At 42.6% G+C, this 23,947-nt stretch overlaps 1 protein-coding gene across 8 annotated transcripts in view; it reads left to right on the top strand.

The window, feature by feature from the left end:
- RAD54B (RAD54 homolog B) overlaps window positions 1–20,253 on the top strand; it is a 121,955-nt gene extending 101,702 nt beyond the window's left edge. For 6 of the 8 annotated variants that reach the window (XM_090040347.1, XM_090040346.1, XM_090040345.1 and 3 more), the window contains 6 exons: window positions 5,351–5,641; window positions 7,592–7,767; window positions 10,163–10,424; window positions 13,115–13,181; window positions 13,511–13,711; window positions 19,018–20,253. In XM_090040347.1, coding sequence (XP_089896473.1) covers window positions 5,351–5,641; window positions 7,592–7,767; window positions 10,163–10,424; window positions 13,115–13,181; window positions 13,511–13,711; window positions 19,018–19,235 — 1,215 coding nt within the window. In that variant the 3' untranslated portion in view covers window positions 19,236–20,253. Of the gene's footprint in view, window positions 1–5,350; window positions 5,642–7,591; window positions 7,768–10,162; window positions 10,425–13,114; window positions 13,182–13,510; window positions 13,712–17,150; window positions 17,390–19,017 lie in introns of those variants that run through there. The other 2 variants (XM_090040348.1, XM_090040350.1) reach the window with 2 other exon arrangements.
- Window positions 20,254–23,947: the final 3,694 nt, after the last annotated feature.

Here is a 23,947-nt window from a genome sequence, read left to right as displayed (position 1 = left end):
GCCCAGTCATTTTCTTCTTTCTTATGGTTGATGCAGATACAGAACAGCAACTATAATTTTACATTTAGGTGGTTGAGCCAGACAATTGCATTAGGAGCAGCGGAGTGTATCGCTGTGATATTTGTGGATCAGGCATTGAGTTGTTATATGTTCCATGGTCCGTTCTGGGTGACCACAGTTGCACACTGGAGAGTTTTTCATTTTCTATTTGTGCATCAAGTATCCACATCTCCTACGGTTTGTGTGGTTATACTTTAGAGTTGCCTTTCAACATCACGGGAGTTCAAACCCTGTCTTTGATTTCCAGCAGTGCAGTGCAATACCATGAGAGATACCCAAGCTAACTCAAATTCCTAAAGCTGTAGAACCATGTTTTTCTGATGCACTTCACAAGCTAATATACCCTGCCAAAAAGAGTATCTCTGTACAATCCTGTGTTGTGCCATGTAGACATACTCTTAGACTGTTTTTCTTCACTAATGCATAAACTGAGGCTGGGATTTTCAAAAGTACCTCATTTTCTGTGTCTCCTTCTAAAATCCCCATCCCAGACACGTCATATATGGGGGTCTCTGTTTTCACTGTGTGTGTCCTTTTGTGGCTGTACCGTCCAACTCCAATTCATTTTTTCCCTTCTGGAATGTAGACAGGGAGCACCAAATTAACTCATAGATATTTTAATATTTTAATTTGGCTGAGGCCTGCAGCAGCAACAAAATTTTCAGCCTCTTATTTGAAATTAAAGTAAAATATCATTATTTGACTTTTTAAGGTTTATATAAAGTGCAGAATGTTTTAACCACAGTGCATTTGTGTGACTCTGTAACAGTCAACACTGTTTATTCAGTGACATACGTTTAATATATAGGTGCCACAACGCTTTGAACCTACTTGAAGTTGGAATCTGCTTACTCACTGGACCATTGATTTAATACAGAAGTGTTAGACTCACCCTGGGATGGATCTGGACCATAGGGGCTCTTCCAAGGCCAGATCCATGGGCCCAGTGGTGGAATGGGGTCTGGCAGCGATGGACCCAAGCGCCTTTTGGGGAAGTGGGCCTGTGTCAGCATGGCCCTTGCTCACATTCCTGCCACCAATGGCCATATTCAGCAACAAATTCTGTGGCAGGCCCTCTCTCTCCCTGGTCATTCCCCCAACTTCTGTTAGCTTGGCAGGCCAGATGGAACAGTTCTGCAGCTGGATCCAGCCTATAGACCAAATATTTGACTCCCTGATTGCATTGACTCTAAGTAAATTGCATTTCTCTGCCATTTTCTTGTTGATGATGTTGACCTGACTGATTGTTACAGCCTGTTATGGTAACACCTGTTTTACTGAATAATTTTGTTTGTGGATTATCAAATGAATGATGTCAGATAATATAAACCCAGTTTAAACTGTTGTTTAAAATGTCGTTGCTTTAGTTCACTGAATGCTTAGTGGTTGGGCCTCATTTTTATGTGTCCATATAATAAATGGATACATTGCAACAAGGGAAATTTAAGTTGGGTGTTAAGAAAAACTTTCTAACTTTGAGAGTGGTTGAGCATTGGAACAGATCACTCAGAGAGGTTGTGGAATGTCCAACTTTGAAAGTTGTTAAGAGCAAGTTAGGTGGACACTTGGATGAGAGGTAGAATGATCCTGCCTTGAACAAGGTGAGATTACATGATCTCCTGAGGTCCCTTCTACCCTATTTTTCTATATTTCTATAGGGCCACAATGACAAGTGCTAAATAAGTCTTGATGCTTCAAAACCCCAGAAGAATGTCTATTTCCATGCCATTTTATATCTCCCCCCACCGTATCATTATTTTAACAGTTTTGTAGGAAACATTTGCCTATTTTTTGTATGGTAATTAAGCTCCACTAGGGCAATGATTAAGAAAGACAAGTGGCAATCTACCTCCTCTCTTTTCATGAAATATGATTTCCACCCTTTCTGCCACTGGTACCCATTCCACATTTTAGGAGCCATAAGATTGCCACATGATGGTGTCATTCCTTTATCGTTACTGCACAGTGCTACAGAGTTGAGCACAGCTTTGCTACATACATCAGAGAATCCTGGAACATACTTTGAGTCTACCACAGTAGAAATGGCATTCTGCAAGCACTGCTTGACCTGGTACTGGCTACGGGGGACGACCTAATCAGCGACCTAGTGATTGATGGGAAGTTGGGTGACAGCAACCACGAGCTGATCACCTTCACCATCCGCTGTAAAGCTGGTAAGTCAGTCAGCAACACAGAAGTCCTTGACTTCAGAAAAGCCGACTTTGAGAAGCTCAAGAGGCTTGTCCGTCAGGCCCTCAGGGACCGTGACCCCAGGGAGATGGGAGTTCAAGAAGAGTGGTTGCTTCTCAAGGAAGCGATCCTCAGTGCACAAGCTAAATCTATTCCAACACAAAGGAAAGGCAGCAAGAAGGCACAGCAGCCCCCCTGGCTCTCCAGAGACCTAGCGGACCTACTGTGTCTAAAAAGGAAAGCCTACAAAGGACGGAGGATGGGATTCACCTCCAAGGAGGATTACTCCGCACTGGTCCGGTCCTGCAGGGAGCAAACCAGGAAAGCCAAGGCTGCAACTGAACTCCAACTAGCTTCAGGCATCAAGGACAACAAAAAGTCCTTTTTCAGATCTGTGGGGAGCCGGAGGAAAAGCAAGGGCAATGTTGGACCCCTGCTAAACCAGATGGGGCAACTGACAACTGACGCCCAGGAAAAAGCCAACCTATTAAATAGGTACTTTGCGTCAGTCTTTCATCAGTCACATGGGATGCCCATGCCTGCTATGGGACAGGGAAATCTGGGTGAGGGGAATCCCCTACCCTCCATCAATGCTGACTTCGTGAAGGAACACCTTGAGAAGCTGGATACCTTCAAGTCAGCTGGCCCTGACAATCTGCACCCCAGGGTACTCAAGGAGCTGGCGAGCGTCATAGCCCAGCCCCTGGCACAGATCTTTGAAAACTCCTGGCGCTCTGGTGTAGTGCCCGAAGACTGGAAGAAGGCCAATGTGGTGCCGATCTTCAAGAAAGGGAGGAGAGTGGATCCGGCTAACTATAGGCCCATTAGCCTGACTTCTATCCTGGGGAAGATCTTAGAAAAGTTTATTAAGGAGGCCATCCTTGATGGACTGGCCCAGGCTAACATTCTAAGGGACAGCCAGAACGGGTTTGTTGCTGGTAGGTTTTGTTTGACCAATCTCATTTCCTTGTATGACCAGGTGACCTATCACCTGGACAAGGGAGAAGAGATTGATGTCATATATCTTGACTTCAAAAAAGCTTTTGATCTGGTCTCCCATGATCACCTCTTGGCCAAACTGGCCGGTTGTGGCCTTGGCTCCACCACGATCCGCTGGCTGGGAAATTGGCTTCGCGGTCGGACCCAGAGGGTTGTGATTGATGGCAGTCACTCATCATGGTGCCCTGTGACCAGTGGGGTCCCTCAAGGCTCTGTCCTGGGACCCATACTGTTCAACATCTTCATTAACGATGTGGACATTGGAGTCAGGAGTGGACTGGCCAAGTTCGCTGATGACACCAAACTTTGGGGCAAAGCATCCATGCCAGAAGATAGGTGGGTGATCTAGGCTGAACTGCACAGGCTCAGCAAATGGGTGGACGAGAACCTGATGTTGTTTAACACTGAAATGCAATGCGATGCTGCGGCTACTAAAGCCACCAAAACACTGGGTTGCAACTATAGCTGCTTCTCAAGCAAATCCCGGGACGTCATTCTCCCCTTGTACTCGGCCTTGATGAGGCTGCAGCTGGAGTATTGCATCCAGTTTTGGGCTCCACAATTCAAAAAGGATGTGGAGAAGCCTGAGAGAGTCCAGAGAAGAGCTACATGCATGATCAGAGGTCAGGAAAACAAACCTTACGATTACAGGCTGAGAGCCATGGGACTCTTTAGCCTAAAAAAGTACAGGCTCCGGGGTGATCTGATGGCCACCTATAAGTTTATCAAGGGTGACCACCAGGATCTGGGGGAACGTCTGTTCACCAGAGCGCCCCAAGGGATGACGAGGTTGAACGGTCACAAACGCCTGCAAGACTGTTTCAGGCTGGACATAAGGAAGAATTTCTTTACTGTCCGAGCCCCCAAGGTCTGGAACAGTCTGCCAGCAGAGGTGGTTCAAGCATCTACATTGAACACCTTCAAGAGTAAATTGGATGCTTATCTTGCTGGGATCCTATGACCCCAGCTGACTTCCTGCCCTTTGGGCAGGGGGCTGGACTCAATGATCTCCCAAGGTCCCTTCCAGCCGTAATGTCTATGAAATCTATGAAATCTATGAAATAATGGCAGTACTCCATCTGACACATCTCTTATTGTAATAACAATAATTCTAATTGTTATTCTAATAACAATAATTAATGAAATCTCCTTGGCTCTAGAATGCATCTTTGAAGAGAAAATCTTTATTTTTATAATGATGTTCTGTATGTGAGATTTGTGATTTAAGAGAACTATTCTAGAATCAAGTGTACAGGGGACTTTGCTTAGTTTGATTTTAAAACTTGCCTTTTGACAAACTTAATGGGTCAAACCGGTTTATGCAACGTCTGTCCCAGATCCCTTGCTAGTTTAAGTTAAACCAGAGTCCCCCAACATCCTGACATGCTCTCTGGGCTGGGTGGGACTCTCTGTTTTACAGCAGAGCTGGCCCCTCCCCTCTGCTCCCTGGTTGGAGCTCGGCAGAGACTGCAGGCATCTGCCTGGCTTTCCCCTACTCCCCCTCCTTCCTTTCCCACTCCCTGATAAGCAGGGATTTCCCTGTCTCCTCTGCCTTACACATACACCTCTCATCATTAACTAGCAGACCACATGCTGGTTACGGTCCTTGCTGTGGCAGACAAGACAAAGGCAGAATCAGCGGGTAGTTGGTAATGTCTCTGTGTTGTTTTCTTAATGGGGTGATAAATACTGAATTAAAGGTGATAAACACTGTGTTATCAATTCCCTCCTGAGCTGGTCAGGGGTGGGGAAAGGCCATCCTGCCAGGGCCTGGCCATGCCCGCCTCAGCTTAGCTCTGTGGAAGGAAAGGGAGGGCTGCTCTAGCACCCCCCAGCTTTTAGCCTGAGGCATGTGCCTGAATTTCTGGGGTGTCTGTACAGTTACAAACTGATTCAACTAGCCAGGTGAGACTAATTTGAAAAGATTGAATCAATTCAGCCTGAATGTCTGTCCCTAGCCAATATGGTTGAAAAGGAACTGATCACTAAAGAGGTACCACTAAACTGTTCACAAGCGCTTGATTAAAAATCATATAGAAAAGAATTGTGATGTAATGGAAGCTGCTTTAGAATGTATAACTAATCTGGTCTGTTATATTAGGAAGAAAAGGAATTGGGAGAGAGAAGAGCAGCAGAGCTAACTCGTCTGACTAGACTCTTTATTCTAAGAAGAACGCAAGATATCATAAACAAATTTCTCCCTCCAAAAAAGGAGAGCATACTCTTCTGCCGACCAACAGCCTTGCAGCTTGAACTCTATCGAAAACTGCTTAGTTGTCGCATTGTTAAATCTTGCCTACAAGGGGTCTTAGAAAATAGTCCTCATTTGATATGCATCGGAGCTCTGAAAAAGCTCTGCAACCACCCTTGCCTTTTGTTTAAAGCCATAAAGGTATCTATTCTATTCTGCTTCAACAGAGTATTAGACATTCCTATACACAAGGGCGGGAGTACTTTTAAAGATCTTTGTGAGGGAGCTCATTTAATACGCTTCCTCTGCCTCAAATAAGATCTGCTTTAGAAAACGAGTATAGCTTTAAAAAAAAATTAACCATTAGAAATATCGGAAAATCTGGATATATATGAGTAAAAACTCTGAGCCGGTCCCCACTACTGTATATTATTTTCTTGATTCTAATGCTTCTGTTAATTCACTTGCCTACCCAGCCTTGATATCGTCCCCTGAAAATTTGTAAAAATATGTTACAATGAACAGACTGTAAATCCATTGTTTTCAAAGGAATACATTTTGAATGTATTATAAAGCTAGTTTGTACTGCAGACCTTGACAATTAAGGCATTTTGTCAGATATACTGAGTCAACTATGGAACAAACACTCCATAAACTCTATTCCAAGTGGCAGCCACTGAAGCCTCTATGACTACAAGGCCTGTATAGTACACACAAGCTGCTTGTTGCTAGCTCTTCACCCTTTTTTAGGGCCTAGGCAGATTACATTTATGGTATGATTCTGGTGTGAACCAGCATTGTCCCTCACCTGAACCTCGAAAGCAATGCTGCCCCATGCTTGATCCAGGGCAGCAATGCTGGGTCCCAGACCTGGGCCCCAGTGCTATTCCTTGTGCAATCCCAGGAGGGAGCACCAGGACTCGAAGCTATCCTCTGCCTCATTGCAGGAAGCAGCATCAGGCCCTTGGGTCTAGCACCTAATACTGGTCCCTACCCCATCACCAGAGGCAGCTTTGGGTCCACTCAGCCCTTGTAAACCTGTGTATCGTACAGTCCATGCAGGGCTGCATCATAGTCAGGTTTATGTTTCCTGGGCAGAGGGAGCTCATCAACTCCTCCCCATCTGGCCCCCTCTAAACCCACAGGCAGCCCTGCCTGGTATGTGGGTATAAACTTGCCATGCGTGTGGAGCCTAGGTTCCTGGGCTCTATGCAATGGCCTCTTGAAAGGGCACTTTGCATGCAATTGTGCCAGGGTTGCACAATTGGGATCTGTCCCTGATCTCCAAAATTGTGCCTTGCCATACACATATGGCATGGCAGGATGTATAGTTGTTGGAATCCAGAATAAGATCCCATCATGCCATTAAATTAACATCTGCCAGAACACTTGCTGATTGAAGCTAGAGGTTACAGGCTCTACACCACAGATTTAGTAGGTTTCTTCTTTCTCTAGTTCCTGTGATATCCAATCCCACTATACATTACTTCAGAATTTCTGGAATAACAGCAGCAATGACACAGGTAACTAGATTGATATGTTAATTAATAACTACCATTAGAGTCAAATTCTTAAGTGCAGAAGTTACTTAAAGCTTTTATCTCAGGCTGTGTCTGAATATGCCTATCAAGCAGACTGCAGTGTAGCGGGTCAATACTCCAACCGATTTAAAATTATCTTGTGTATGTATCAGTAGCAATGTAGTTGCAGCAGCACAGACTTCAATACAGGCTCATTTACTACATTTATCTAATTGGCCTGTTTGCATCTTGTGCTGCTTCCTTAAAAATAAATGTCTCTGATGCTCCATAATAGATTACCATAGAATGAAGCAGGTGTAAACATAGTGTCAGCTTCTCTCATGTTTAAAAAAAAAAGAGATGAACAAGCAGGCACAAACTAATAGTATTTCCTTCTCTGTACTTTATCCAGATATAAATAAGACCTGAAGATAGAAGATACACATCGACTTTGACTTTATTATTCTTAAACTGTGTAAAACTGTGTATTAGAGTAAACAGTATGAAGTTATTAAACGAGGTTATCAGCATCAGTATCTATATGAATTATTGGTTGTAGTAATGAAACTATTTACAAAATAATTTTTAAATTTTCTTTAGAAAATATATACAATGCCAATCTTTTTTATAGGAAAAAGAGTGCAGTGGAACTTTTGATGAACACGATGAATCAAATCTTTATGAAGGCTTGGTAAATGTTTTCCCACAAGATTATGCCTCGACCACTTTTGCTGAGGCTGATTCAGGAAAACTGCAGGTGCTGGCAAAGTTGTTAACAGCAATCCGGGAGCTCAGCCCTGCTGAAAGGTAAGAGCAAAGGAAAAGAAAAAATTATTATTTACATCTTAACTAAGGTGATCCTTCTGATTATTCCTCCTCAACATAGCGACAGTGTGTTTCCTTTGCCAGTCTAGTGTAGCTGCCAAGGATACTTAACACACATACTGTGCTAAGACCTATGCTTATTTTACAACTAGTAACTGAAGACTCGCAGTTGACACACTTGTTAAGAGTACTTGTTCATGTTATTTCCAGACAAATAGTATTTTTGGCTTCTTTTCATACTGAACTTTATTAGCTAAGCAAATAACACACTGAAACTAGCGTGCTGCAACATGGTACCTCTTACTTGCACAGAACTGTTTATCTCCTTGGGGTAATTGTTTAGTGCACTAAGTATTTAAAATTGCCTAGCAAAGATATTTGTACTTGCTAGATTATGAGCTGTTTCTAGCGGTATGGTCAAGTTTATAACTATTGTTCAGTGTTTGCCTCTTACTCCATGTTAAAAGAGTCCAAGACTCAGATCCTCAAAGGTATTTATTTATATTTAATTTCCATCAAAATCGGTAGGAGTTAGTTGCCTTGATGGGCATCTTTTAATACCTTTGTGGATCCAGCTCTGTAACCATCTCTATAAGTCTTTTCAAAAGTTATCAGGGAAAAGTACCACCCCATCATTTTGGTTCTAAGGGAGATAGTTGTCTCCTGTTGCTGAATGACAACTCAGAGTGAGCAACTTTGACTCTTCCTGTATACATTCTGGACTATTTTGTAATACTTTAAGAAAGCAGTTGTCCCTTAGCTATGCTTTACTCTGCATTCACCAGCATTTAGTTGTATTTTCTGTATGTTGCTCCAGATTCATATCTTTTACACTGTATTTATCCTACTTCAGAATATCTTTCCTATTGAAGAATAAAAACCAGGTGTGAATTGGAGTGGTTTTTCAAGCCCAGAGTCCAGTGTGGTTTCACTTAACGCCATCCTGTCACAGCAGAATTCTTGAATGCATAATTTGTTACAGATACATTTCCACTAATGACATATGGAGTCTTGGACCCCTTGCTGGCTTTTTCCCTACAATACATCCCTTATATCTCATTGTTTTTAGATTTAATATTAAGCAATTTTTTTTTTATAATTTAAGTTCCATTCATTCTGTGCCCTTCAGGCAGAGCTGGAAATGAAATGCTCCATTTGGTTAATATTTTTTGTGGCTGATGTTAGACTGGCTGTTTCCCTTACTCAGGACAGTCTTTCCCAGGAGTTAAAGAGAAAGAAACATTCTGCATTTGCAGATTTCTGAGATGGAGGGTGTAGACATGCAGATAATTTATGTAGAGTAAAAATGAGTGCAACTTTACCATGTATCATGTACTTCATAGTAACTGCCCCATGTGAAAGCCCTTACCTTGCAGCAGCTGAAAGCTTAAACAACGGCAGCTTTTCTCTTGATTGGCATGTTGACACCTCTCACTGTACCATGTGGTGCCATGCTGAAGAACGCCACATGATTTTCTGTGCTGTGTCCTGAATGTGAAGCAGGGTAGCCACATTTGCACAGTACTGTACCTGAGCTAAGTAGCTCTACTGAGAGGCACAGCCAATTAATCTAACTGCAGTTAGCATTCATCTACCGCTGGCTAAGAGTATGCACATGGGCAGTCATCATGCAGCACCTGAAGTGCAGTAAAGCTCTGTATCTTTTTACCTACCAAGGTGTTAATGGAGTTACAGTGCATAAAAAAAGATCAGTGATATAGTACAGGTAACTGCACAGTCAGTAGTTCAAAGAACCAAAAGACCAAATTTACCAAAAATTGTGATAATACCTGCAACTATGAAATGTCTTTTGCCCTCCGCTTTCTCTTCTTTCATGTTATGCAAACCCCGAAGTTTGGGGAAGCAAAATTGGCTTAAAATAGACCTCCGTTTGTCCTATCAGTAGTTTATCTTGTTCGAATTCTCTCAGGTTCTGTGAAAATATTCATAGCAGCTTTTTGTTTAAGTGAAGCCAAAGTTATTATTTAATAGTTATGATAGCACCTTGTGTAGAAATATGTAGTATCCAAAATAGGTCCAAAATAGCAGACCTATTTTGTATAAATGGAAATCTAAATCTAAATTAAATAAGTAAACCCCTTCAATTTGTACATTAAGCAGAGTCCTGCTGGAAAGACAGTGCTTTCAAATTTGAAAGCTTAAAGGCAGGTATAATGCAGATTAATCAATTTTGTGCCTTTGTTTGCAAAATGAAACATTCTATTTGTCAAGATATTTGAGTAAAATGAGGCTGATGAGCAACTATGTGACTTGTAGTTTTATTTTTTTTAGTTGCCTGCAATAAATAAAAATATTATAGTTTTATTACCTTCTGCTGCTTGTGTGCAACTAAGTTCTTTGTTTCTCTGTTTGACAGAGTTGTGCTGGTGTCTAATTACACCCAGACACTGAATATATTACAAGAGATGTGCAAGCATTATGGATACTCTTATACCAGACTTGATGGACAAACGCCTGTCTCCCAGAGACAACAGATCGTTGATAGTTTTAATAATAAATTCTCTCCAGCATTTATTTTTTTGCTAAGTTCAAAGGCTGGAGGTGTTGGTCTGAACCTTGTTGGTGCATCTCATTTAATTTTATATGATATCGACTGGAATCCAGCTACTGATATTCAGGTTTGATACAACTGTTTATATCAGGGATGGGATGTAGACCAAATAGGGTTTTGATTAATGTGGAAGTGGCTTCTAAAATATCAAATCTTAAATCTCTTGCTGGTCTGTAATTGACTATCAGTCTATATGCATCTAGACAAAGATAATATTGGAAGAAAGTCCATGTTTGTGGAGAAAGGCAGGTTGTTTAAGTTAGCGCTATTCCTTTATCAAAAGTATCCCTGCAGGTTTGAACCCATGCTAATCAGATATGGGTGTGGACGTATATAACACCTAGGGTAGTTTTGGTGAATGGTTCAGAAGAGTACCTGGAAAATCAGTTACTATTTTGAACCTGGTGCACTGTGCACCAGGTACATATTACGTGTGGACATAAAGCATTCTGTGACATAGGTCTGGTTGGTCCTCCAGGCATCCCACACTGCATTGCTCTTCTCCTCCCTGCCCCCCCCCACCAGCCCACCTTGCAACCAGCAATTCCAGTATGCAGCCAGAACTCTACTGATGCTTTCCCCCCAACCCTTTTGTTAATACTTTTTTCAGTAAGCTCCCTTGTACTGCTTGGTTATAAAAGCTATCTTTTTAACAACCAGCTATGTCTGATTCTTTGCTAATTGACAAGGATGTGTATCCCTCCTTAATGTAGAGTGCCACAGCCCCACCGTTCCTTCCTATCCTGTCCCTCTTGTACAGCCTATAGCCCTTGACATTCACTGCCCAGTCATGTGTTGGGTCCCACCACGTTTCAGTGATCCCCACTATGTCCGGGTTGGTGTCAGCTAGCAGGAGAGTAAGTTCCTCCTGCTTGTGTCCCATACTATGAGCGTTTGTGTAGAGGCATTTGAGGCCCCCTACTTTCAGCATTACCCTAGCCCCTGTCGCTTACCTGTGTCTATGTTCCACTCATCGGCCTAGGCTGGGCTGTAGTTGTGGGTGTTGGTTAGTCTGGCAGTCCAATGTCTCCTCCGCCCTTGTCTTCCCCTTCCCCCAGCAAACCTAATTTAAAGCCTGCCGGAGGAGATCTGCCAACCTAGAAAAAAACACACACTTACCTTTAGGGAAAGTGTGGAGCCCATCCCATCTGAGCATGTCTCTTGTTGTGATGTGCCGGTCATTGTTAAGGAAGCCAAAGCTTGCCTCGAGACACCATTCCCGAAGCCTCATGGTCAGGGCAGCTAGGATCTGGAACCAACTTCCAAGAGACATGGTGCTGGCTCCTACCCTGGGGGTCTTTAAGAGGAGGCTTGATGTACACCTTGCTGGGGTCGTTTGACCCCAGTACTCTTTCCTGCCATGGCAGGGGGTTGGACTCAATGATCTGCTCAGGTCCCTTCTGACCCTAGAAACTATGAAACTATGTCTTGCCTCCCTACTCTATCTCTACTCGGCCCCTCATCATATTCCCCTCAATCCCTGGGAACCCAAAAACATGGGTCCAAGCACTCATTTCTCTTCCCCACTGCCTTCTTTCCCCACTACCCCAAGTGAGGTAAACATACTACTTGTCAGTTCAGGCTACTGAATTTTAGTGAACTCATGTTTGAGAGAGAAGGGAAACCAAAACATGGGACTATCCTGTGGGACTCTCGGAGCATGGATTCAAACACTCGTCTTCTGTTCCCTCCCCATCACCCCTTGCTCATTGTAAAGCATGCTGGGTTAGGTGCTCATTCGCACCCTTTGGTGCCTGATCCACAGCACTTCAACCCCTGAAAGTTGACTATTCTGCTTGGAATGCTAGGACACTGTGCATGTGAACACCTCTGACCCATGAGAGTTGTGAACTAGTTCCTAGTTATAGATAGGGAACAGTTCAGTTGTTATGTGTGTTGTATGTGCCTTGTGTTGTAACATGCAGTCAGAGCTGCTGGTGCCTAATTTGAAAATTCAAGGTAAAATAAATTTAGAGCACTTAACTGTGGCAAACAGGGAGCATACACGACAGAGGAATCGATATGTTTTCTCTCTGGAGGGATGTCTTGCATGGCCCTGGCTTCCATCATCTCTATTTTTTTTTTCCAAAAGTGAAATCAAATTACTGATCAGACTACATAGCAAATACTGCTGAAGAGAGGTCCTGAGTATAGTGTAGAAAGAGGAAAGAAGTCAAGTGGTAACAGATGTTAAAAGAAAACTAGTGCTGTTCTTGTAATTATTACAGAAGTGCTTTAGGGATTTTGTTGGCATAAGAACATTTTAATAATTCTGTATTTTTTAAAAAAACCCTTCTAAATGCTAGGCCTCCATTTGTACACGTATATTAATTTTTTAACCCCTGAAAGGAACTCTTAGGTATTTTGCTTTGTCTTTGTTCCAAATTCTGCTCACCATGGTCACTTGGGATGTGTTTCAAGAAACACGCCCTGGTAAAATAAACCCCAGACGCTTCAGCTTGCAAAATACTGCATCTTGTGTTACATGGACATGTGCTGGATATGTATTTGTGATGCAATGAGTAAGTGGCATAAGTGGTAAAAAGCAAATTTATTTAAAAAATATTTAAAATGGCTGTACCTAAAATTATAATAGTAACACAGTCAAGGATAACGTTGCGGGAATGTATTATTTTGATATTGTTCCTTTTAATGAGCTAGCAGAGCTTGGCATTTGCTCAGAAGAACATGCATATTTTGGCTAAATCTCTTTTGTATAATGGTCTTTTAAGATCTTTTCTATTTTACTTTCTTCAGGCAATGGCCAGAGTGTGGAGAGATGGTCAGAAACATACTGTGCGTATTTACAGACTGCTAACTACAGGTCAGAAATATTATAAATGTAAATGGTATTCTAGCATACCCTCGAGGGAGGAAATGTGAGCTATTAATAGTGTAAAAAAGTAGTGAATTTTGTAAAACATCTGTTATAAAGGACATGAAAACATTTACATTAGACTCAGTTACTGAAAATAGAGGGAGATCTCTCATAGATGCAAAGGGTAACCAGTTGCCTTTACTTTGTTCTAAATACTCTTTAATAACTGAAAATATTATGTTAACGTTTCCAGATTATCCCATTGTCAGGGATTTTCATCTTTTATAAAACTAGTCTAAAATTTACCTTAATGTATTCGTTGTCTTTCAATGCAGGCTCAATAGAAGAAAAGATTTATCAAAGACAAATCAGCAAGCAAGACATTTCTGGGGCAGTTGTAGATCTTTCCAAGACATCTGAACATATTCATTTTTCCACTGAGGAGCTTAGAAACCTCTTTATACTACATGAAGATTCCAGCTGTGTTACCCATGACTTGCTTGAGTGCAGTTGTATGGCGAAGAAAGACCATCAAAGTGAGTTTTTTCTTTATTTCTCTGGCACTTGCAGGGTTGAGACGTCTTTTTTCAATGACCAACCACGTGTTTAAAAAAAATCTGAAACCTGGTGCAAAAGGATTAAAGTAATGATGCTTTTTATTAAATCCTCATGACATTGTCTCACACCTTTTTTTCCAATCAGTAGGACTCCTGTATTAGATGGCAATGAGAACAGTTTCATTTCTTGAAACGATGACTTTTACTTTAGCTGAACTAGTAACAGTGGTCACAACCAAATGAGAGCAATTATACTTACTCAGAAAGTGTCAAGAGAAAAAGGAATTAGTAAGAACACAATGGACCAGATCATCAGCTGCTACAAACTGATATATGCCAGTTTATACCAGTTGAGGTTCTGGCCAAAGGTCATAATAAACTTATGAAAGCTCATAATAAACTTTCATGATATAGCTACCACCTAAAAACTAGTGATGAATACAGTTAGTTTTGGGGTGCTGATCCATCCCTTACTTGCTACCTGCTATAGACCCAGGGCAAAATACTCCCGCCTCCATTGAATGTCCCTTATTTCACCCTGTCTGCTTGGAAACTATCCCTTTTTGTTTTCTTTCTGCATTCATGTTTTTTTAATACCTTATGTATAATTGATTCAAAATTAGGGATAGGATTTTTTATTTTTTTTAATGCTTTGATCTGAGTTTAGTAAAGGCACCTCTCCATCACTTCTTAAGCCCTGTGGCCATCCCAGTTTCTCAGAAGTGGCATCTCTTACCCAATAACTTCCTGTCCAAAGTGGTGTGGATGTTTATTTCTTTTAAACAGACACTGTAATCTATAGTAGTACGAGCCAATACAATGCATGTAATTTTAAAAAATGTAACTTCATCAGCATTAAGTAAAAATGCAGCTGGTGAGAATTATACCTGGCACATCCCCGTGAGCCTGCTGTCGAAACATATACCTGTCCTCTTACCAACAGAGCAATAAAACAGAGGTTGATTGAGCCTGGTGGAATACTAGTCTCCAGCTGATTGATGAAAGTTTTGCTCATATTTTTTCCCATCATGTCCCCACCTAAGTCAGGAAGTATTTGGTTAATTCAGCTAGGATGCTTTTATAGTACAAGAAGTGTTTTTGGTTTTCTGCTTATTGTGAAAGCACCCTGGAGAGTAGTCTATTGATTTCAGTGTGCCTTATGGGTGTTTGGTTTTTGTTTGGTTTTAATGGCTAAAAGATTGAGCTTCTGTTCTGGAGTGGAGGAAATGAAACTCATATGATCGCATAGCACACATGGCACTAGTGCAATGTCTGTTTTTTGCCTACCATCTTGATAGCAGTGTTGCTCAAGTAAAACAGCTACTGCAGTATTGTTTTATGGCAACCATTGAGCCTTTTGGATCATGGTATATGCATGAAAGGTCACTTAGATCTTCAATGCATATGGCTAGGCAGGAGGTTGCTTTTTTTGAGGAGTGGAGGCTGCCCAGATCTTTCATCTCCCCTTTAGGCCACTCAGAGAGAATCCAAAGGCCAAACTGAGTCTGACATTTGGTGCTTCCATTGCTGTATTTGTATAAGCACATGGGAATTGAGCCCAGGTCTCCTGTGTGGCAGACAAGGATTCTACCAATGAACCACAGGGGACTCTCTGGAGTATTGTAGGCCTTCGTAAATAAGCATATAGTTTCATAGTAGGGTCAGAAGGGACCTGAGCAGGTCATCAAGTCCGACCACCTGCCATGCCAGGAAAGAGTACTGGGGTCAAACGACCCCAGCAAGGTGATCATCTAGCCTTGTCTTAAAGACCCCCAGGGTAGGAGCCAGCACCACTTCTCTTGGTAGTTGGTTCCAGATCCTAGCCGTCCTGACAGTGAAGTAGCACCTCCTGATGTCTAATCTGAATTTACCCTCTGTCAGCTTATTTCTAGTCACTCCTGGTAGTGCTCAGGGAAACAGGGAATCCCCAGTGCCTGCTGGTCCCCTCTGACTAGTTTGTAACAGGCCACTAGATCCTCCCTCAGCCTTCTTTTATGGAGGCTGAACAGATTCAGGTCCCATAGCCTGTCCTCGTAGGGCCTGCCCTGCTGCCCCGATCATGCGAGTGGCCCTCCTCTGGAACCTCTCCATGTTGTCCACATCCCTCTTGAAGTGTAGTGCCCAGAACTGGATGCAGTACTCCAGCTGTGGCCTGACCAGTGCCGCATAGAGAGGGAGGATCACCTACCTGGACCTGCTTGAGATGCATCTGTGGATGCATGACAAGGTGCGGCTGTCCTTCCTGACTGCATTCCCACACTGCTGGCCCATGTTCATCTTGGCATCAATGATGACTCCGAGATCCTTTTCTGCCTCTGCACTCATGAGAAGGGAGTTCCCCAGCCTGTAGGTATGGTGCCGGTTCTTGCTCCCCAGGTGTATCACTTTGCATTTGTCAGTGTTGAATCCCATCCTATTCTCATCCACCCACCCCTGTAACCTGTCTAGGTCCAATTGCAGCTTATTCCTTCCTTCTAACGTGCCCACATCCCCCCACATCTTAGTATCATCAGCAAATTTGAACAGGGTGCTTTTTATCCCCTCGTCCAAGTCACTGATGAAGATGTTGAACAGTGCGGGCCCGAGGACCGAGCCCTGCGGAACCCCACTGCCCACTGTCCAGGTTGAAAATGACCCACCCACCACCACTCTCTGGGTGTGGCCCTCCAGCCAGTTGGCAACCCATTTGACTGTGTAGGTGTCATCAGCACAGTCCCCCAGTTTCTTAATGAGAACGGGGTGAGAGACAGTGTCGAAGGCCTTCCGAAAGTCCAGAAAGACTATGTCCACTGCTACCCCTGCATCTAAGGATTTGGTGACCTGGTTGTAGAAGGCCACTAGGTTGGTCTGACAGGACCTGCCTCTAATGAACCCGTGTTGATTGCCCCTAAGCATAATCTCCCCTGCTGGCCCCTCGTGGACATGTGCCAGAATAATTCTCTCAAAAAGCTTACCCAGGATCGAGGTAAGACTAACTGGCCTATAGTTCCACAGGTCCTCCTTCCTCCCTTTTTTGCAAATGGGAACCACATTGGCCCTCTTCCAGTCCTCTGGCACCACACCAGAGCACCATGAGTGCTCATACAGCTGTGCCAGGGGTCCCTCAATGACCTCAGATAATTCCCTCAGCACTCTGGGGTAGAGATCATCCAGACCAGCTGATTTAAATACATCCAGTCCCTCCAAAAGTTCCCTGACTAGATCCTCCATGACCCTTGGCCTAGGTGCGCCTCCCCTGGGGCCTGAGGGGGGCCTGGTGGGGGGGCTGATCTGGTCCCTGCTCAGGAAAATGGAGGCAAAGAAGTTGTTAAATAGGTTAGCTTTGTTGTCTGGTGTGACAACCAGATTTTCTAGCGTGTCTTGCAGGGGCTCCATGTTACCTGGTACTTTCTTTTTGCCCCCTATGTATTTAAAAAAGGACTTCTTATTGTCCTTGATCCGGGAAGCTAGTCCCAGTTCCATCTCCGCCTTGGCCTTCTTGACTGCCCTCCTGCATCCCCGAGCAAACGCAGTATAATCCTCCCTGGTGATGGCCCCTCCTTTCCATTGGCTAGAAGACATTCCCGGATGCTTTTGGTGAGCCATGGGGGCTTTTGTCAGAATTCAATACATTTGTTTAGATATAAATTAATTTGTAGGAAGCATTTCCCTATGTAATAGCTTCTATCAGTTTCAACTTCTTACAACTCTCTTTTCATGTATGTTGCATCGAATTAAATCTTCCCTATACACCCTTATATTTGTTTAGTTTTTCATAGTCACTTGCCAGTGTGCACTCTTCCATTTAGATTCCTTTTGAATGAGTCCTAGATGTGCCCTCCTGCTCCCTTTGATCCGTGTTGGGATTACCTCCCTTTGGGCTTGGAGGATCGTCTCCTTAAGGAGCGACCACTCTTCTTGGACACCTGGCTCCCCTCCCTCCTCTCCCCTCCGGGACCTCAGTGCTTCCCCGACTATTGTCCTTAGCTCACTGAAGTCTGCCCTCCTGAAATCTAGGTCTGCTGCCTTGCTGCAGGCCTTTACCACCTTGCGCTGGATGATGAATTCCAGGAGGCGATGATCGCTGTCGCCCAGGTGGTCAAGCACCCGCAGCCCCCTCACCAGGTTGTCACCCATGGCCAGCACCAGGTCCAACAAGGCGTCTCCCCTGGTGGGGCTGTGCACCTCCTGGGTTAGATGGAGGTCCTGCACTCTGGCTAAGAACTTATGTGAGCGGTCAGACCTGGGTGACTGCTCTTCCCAGCAGATGTCTGGAAAGTTCAGGTCCCCCATGACGACCACATCCTTTGACTTCAGTACCTCCATGAGCTGACTTAAGAATTCCTGGTCTAGCTTTTCCCCTTGGTTGGGTGGTCTGTAGTAGACCCCCACCGTTAAGTCCCTTTCCCTTTGACTGCCTTGTATTCTAACCCAGAGCACTTCCATGTGCCCCTCCTCTGACTCTGTGCTACCTGGTGAGGATGTGTATTCCTCCTTAATGCAGAGCGGCACACACCCGCCTTTCCTCCCTGTCCTGTCCCTCCTGTACAGCCTATAGCCCTTGATATTCACCGCCCAGTCATGCGTTGGGTCCCACCACGTTTCAGTGAGCCCCACTATATCTGGGTCGGTGTCAGATAGCAGGGGGGTAAGTTCCTCCTGCTTGTTTCCCATACTATGAATGTTTATGTAGAGGCATTTGAGGCCTCCTGTGGGTGTGTGCACTGCCCCCTAATCACAGCATTGCCCTGGCCCCTGTTGCTTACCTGTGTATACGTTCCGCTCGTCGGTCTAGGCTGGGCTGTACTTGTGGGTGTTGCTTAGTTTAGTGGTCCAAGGCTTCCTCCTTCCTCGTCTTCCCCTTCCCCCGACGGGCCTAGTTTAAAGCCCACCAGAGGAGACCTGCCAACCTAGAAGAAAACACACGCTTACCTTTAGGGGAAAGGTGGAGCCCATCCCATCCGAGCATGTTTCTCGTTGTGATGTATGGGTCATTGTCGAGAAAGCCAAAGCCCGCCTTATCAAGGAAGCCAAAGCCCGCCTCAGGGTGCACACTCTCATTTTTTTCCAGTCAGTTGTAGGAAAGCTAGAAAATGCAGGTGCTTCTCATGTACAATTTTTTGCTAATTTTTCTCCCATTGTATGTGGAGAAAGTTACAATTCCCTTCTAGGACTGTACTATTGATTTAGGATCTGATTCTACAGAGGCTTGTTCAGGTGCTTAATCTTAGTCCTAGGTTTGTGACTGAAAGCAGGAGAAGCTTTAAGAAAATTTCTAAAAAGATTTTTACTGCATCACTTTTCAGATCCTTCTGCAGAAATGTTCTCTATGTACAGAGGTTGCCAGCTTGGAAAAAATCATGGGAAGCCTACTTCAAAGAAATCTCTTTCCATGTCACAGCTGATGCAATGGAAACACTTCTCTGGGCAGCATCAAACTCTGGATGATCCTTTCCTTGAAAGGATAAAAGAGAATGTTACTTTTATTTTCCAGAATGCAACCAATCCAGTTACATCCTCCTAATACAATCAACTATATTTTGCCATACCCATGAAGTATATATATATACTCTTCACAGGTGTAGTATTTCTAAAAATAAAATGTAATAAAATATGTGGTTGCCCTTTTTTTGGTCAAAATTTAGTTCAGGCTTTGTGATTTTTGTGGTGAGGTTTTTGTGCACGTTTATAGTTGTTAATATTTTATGTAATGTTAAAGCCATACTGTCAAGTTAATAAGCATATTTAAAAGAATTAGAACAAGGAACTTTAAAAATCTAGGGTTTTTTGAGGCTTTTGATTTAGTATAATCAGTAGCAGTAGCCTTTTATTCAGGCCTAAACTACCTGACAGTTTTCCTTTAATCATAATGATTTATTACTAATAGACGGTTGGCGCAATTGCCTGAATGTTTTAAGATGCATTAGGCTGTACTTCATATGTGAGGTTTACAAGTGTCTGATTGGATTTGTGCCTGCTCTGCTAAAAGGAATAGATCTCATTCATTAATGCACTACTCCAGCTTTACATCTGGATAACTCTTCAGGTTTCAGTGGATTTATGTCAGCTAAAATTTAGAGTAACACTATGGTCAACGAAAATCCAAGATTTGGAAACAACAGTTTTTGCAGTAGCATTTTTGCATTACCATCTTTTAGGACATAGCTCACATTGCATTTACCTGCAGACATTGAACCTGTATAAATACCTGTATTTCAGATTTATTCAATACAGGTTCATATGATTTTCAGCTAAATACTGATAAAAACCATGTTTTGGTAACTATAAAAATATTGCATTCCATGTTATTGTGTATATTTTATTATGAAGACAATTTGTTTCTCTCTGTAAACAGACAAAAAGATCTGAAGTAGCTATTAGTACCTCATCTGGTATTCCAGAGGTGCAGTCTTTTGTTCAAGTTTAATATTTAATAAGTAAATGTGAAAATGGAATCATCGTACAAAGCTATAGCATCACTTCCAGAAATACCAGGCCTTAGTAGACTTTAAAATGATTTTTTAATAAAACAGCTTTTTAATTTGGGATTCATTGGTCTTTATTTATTCATTTGTGTCTTTGTATTGCTGAAGGACCCTGGATCAGAAAACTATCGTATGATGTTACTTGCTATACAAGCAAAAAGTAGCCAGGAACTGCTCTTGTTATATCTATATATACAATGCACCTCTATAAATATCTATAGACCTAGATCTATATATAGATGTGTGTGTGTGTGTGTGTAGATGATAGATATAGATAGATATCTATCTATCTATAACTATCCACACACACACACATATGGGGGGAAGCACACTGTGGGGGAAGGAACACTAGGGGAAAGGAAGAGAGACTGAAGAGCACTATGCTTGGAAATACCTTTTTTAAAAGTCGAGCTGTGCTGGTATGTAAGTCTGTGTTTCAGCAAAAATCAAAATTAAAATAAGAACTAGATACAAATTCTTTTTGGTCTAAATCTTACATTCTTCTACATGATCAGCTTATTTTAGTCAGTACAGACCTAGACACTCAGTTACAATTTTGGCTCTTTACATAACTCAACAGTGCCAAGAAGTTAAATTCTGAAAATTCCACCTCAGCTCTGTGCCAGCAGAAAGTTCCTTTAGTGTGGAAATCCTCTGCTCTGGTGCTGGAAGCATATTGGGGAGCATTCTTCCACTATACTAATTCTCACTTGGCCTACACTCCTTTGTGGACTGTATTACTCTAATATAAGCTATAGCAGCCACTGTGCTGCTCTTAAGTTGCTCCAGGGCACTGAGTTGTATCAAGCAGTCCTTAGAATTGGCAGGCTGTGACAGTTTTGGATTGCTTGATTAAACAAATTCCTTAAGTCTCCATTAACTACATCACTGGTTCCCTTGATTCCAGTTCTACATATCCTGGCTCTCATCTTTTGTAATTTAGCTGTTTCTTTCTCTTTCATACATGTACATCATTATTCATTCATAAGGTAAAAATCCAAATAAAACCTTGCTTTCCTTCATTTCAGCTAATGCTTAGAAAATGTCTCAACAAAAGCAGCTTTGGGAGGAAAAATCTGAGTGATATGACAATTGCAATAGATGTGTCCTTCATTCTGGCAAGAGTTTGACATCAAAACCAGCTGAGGGTCTGACTTTTTCAGAGGTCTTTGTAGTTCTTTGACATCTGTCATCTGTTGCAAAATAGGTGCCAAATGGCGATTGAATGATTCTGTAGTAAAATAAAACTCAGAAGAGTTTCTAAAATGCTGGGCTTGGAGCAATCCTTGACAGCTGCCCAGGGTTATCTCCTGGAACTTGCAAAGAAAGATCCTGGCCCCTGCAGGCAAGATGCACACAGGAGGGAAGTAATTCTTTTATGTGCTTTCCACAGAATGAAAATGATGTAAACTGTGTTTCTTTTTGTTGATGTACATTTTTAATAAATGATGCATTTGTGGCTAGAAAATGTAAGAAGGCTGCACAGAGTAGTGAGGAAAGGCTTTTCATCCTAAAAAAGACTCTAGTTTCAGGATAAATTAAATAAAAAGAGCCTGTAGGCTATTAGTTATGTACCACCAAAAGTGAGTTAGACCCTTTCCAGGCAATGGGTAGATACTAACACTTATGGGTAGGGACCCATTTAATTTTTGCGAGACAAAGACATTTTTGTGACTTTGACCTGGCTTTAAGAGCCAATTTTGTGAGCATTCCGTGGCAGCTCCGCCTCTTGGCTCTGATTGGTGGAGAGACCCTGGGGCAGCCCTGTTTTGTCTGCTGCCCCCACCATGCTGCCCTACCAGCCGGCACTGTTCCCTCCTAAGTAGGCTGTGAGACCTGCCCAGGAGGGGAAGACTTAATAAAAACTTATTTTTATTAAGTTTTTTTGCCCCCAACAGATTTCATGGTCAACCTCAGATTTTGCGGTTTCCACAAAATCCACAAAACTGCTATTTAGGTAGGTCCCTACTTATGGGATATGTTGTGAAGGATGCAACTCTCCAATTTAAAGGGACTACATGTGGCAATAAGTACTTGAGTGAGCATCGAAGAATCAGGTCCTAAATAAATAATACTAAGTATTAGACAAACCAAGGCAATTCTAGTGATACTTCAGTTAAATATCAGTTGATAGGTTGGTCATTGTTTAAACTTTGGTTATAGTCTTCCTGTCAGAATTCAATACATTTGTTTAGATATAAATTAATTTGTAGGAAGCATTTCCCTATGTAATAGCTTCTATCAGTTTCACCTTCTTACAGCTGTCTTTTCATGTATGTTGCAGCGAATTAAATCTTCCCTATACACCCTTATATTTGTTTAGTTTTTCATAGTCACTTACCAGTGTGCACTCTTCCATTTACATTCCTTTTGAATGAGTCCTAGATGTTAGTCATTAGGAGAAAAATTCATTTGTTTGCTCTTTTTTTCCAATTACGCAAGGTCTTTTTTCCTGCTTGTTGTAGCAAATTGAGGTCAATGTTTTAGTTTGAGAGAGACTAGTAGTTACTTTATATATAGGCTTGGCAGGATTTGACTTTTATTGGTAAATATTGATAAATGATTTCACTTCACACTCACAGACTGCCAGAAAATAGTTCCATCATTAATAATCAACATTTATAGAAAAGGGATGTAAGAAAAATGATGGCTGACGGACTGTGAGAACAGGAGGAACAGCCCTACAGAACTGTGCTGATTAGTTTGGACTGCAACTCCCAGAAACCCCAGGGCACTAGGAACAAAGGAAGAGGAAGTGACAAAGTGGACAAGGGAGCTACTGAGCACAGGGAGCTGGGACTGATGGCAGCTCTGCTGCTTAGCTGGCAGCAGTCCTACTGTGGTTACATTTGTCATGACAGGTGATTAAACTGCATTATAATAATAATATACTGTCATTAATAAATTGTCTGCCCTCACACCCGTAATTTTGTGCAATCCTGATCATTTCAATCAATAAAAATCAAAATAAACATTTAAAATAAACACTGATGTTAACCATCAAAACACTAAAATATATATATATATATATATATATAATCTTGAAGTATGCCAAGTCTACTTGTATAGTAACAAGGTATCTCCCTGTGCTCCTTCCAGGTGCTTTCAAGACTTTCAGGGATGTGGCTTCCTGATCAATAAAGACTGTAACCTGAAATGTCTTCTCTCTGGGGGTTGGAGATTTGCTGAGGGAGAGGTTGCATCATATTGGCTTCATTGTCCCCAGACTTCAAGCTGGTTTGTGTATATTTAAGTCTTCCCAGAGCTCTGTTAAAAATGACAGGGCTCTATACAACTGACTCATGTGGATCAGCCTATAGCAGGGGTGCTCTACCCTGGCTCGTGGGCCAAATGTGGCTCAAGGAGCCACGCTATCTGGCCCACAGAGCTCCTCATGGGTCCAAAAATTTGGCTATGGGAGAGCAGTGACAGCAATTGCTGCTCCCCTGCTGCCAAATTTCCAGAGCCATGGGGAGCCTCATGAGCTGGGTTGCTAGATCAGTGGGCAGATGTGGCCCAGGGCCAGATCTGGGTACACATGCATTGGCTGGAGGTGGTGTAGAGCCTAATTCTGCAGTGTGGAGTCCAGATCTGATGGGATGGGACCCCAGGGAGGCTTAATGAAGCATGCAGAAAGCATAGACCCCCCCAGGGAGGTAGTGTGGGTGGCATGGAACCAAGGGAAATGGTGCAGACCCTTAGGGAAATTGTATGGGGCCCAATCTTGTTGCAGGAGCAGAGGGAGGTGGAA

Source organism: Crocodylus siamensis, chromosome 3 (assembly GCF_052110815.1).
Source record: "Crocodylus siamensis isolate JL-2025a chromosome 3, ASM5211081v1, whole genome shotgun sequence".
Lineage (NCBI taxonomy): Eukaryota > Metazoa > Chordata > Crocodylia > Crocodylidae > Crocodylus > Crocodylus siamensis.
The sequence above is the reverse complement of the archived record's forward strand: the minus strand, read 5'-3'. Positions and strand labels throughout refer to the sequence as shown.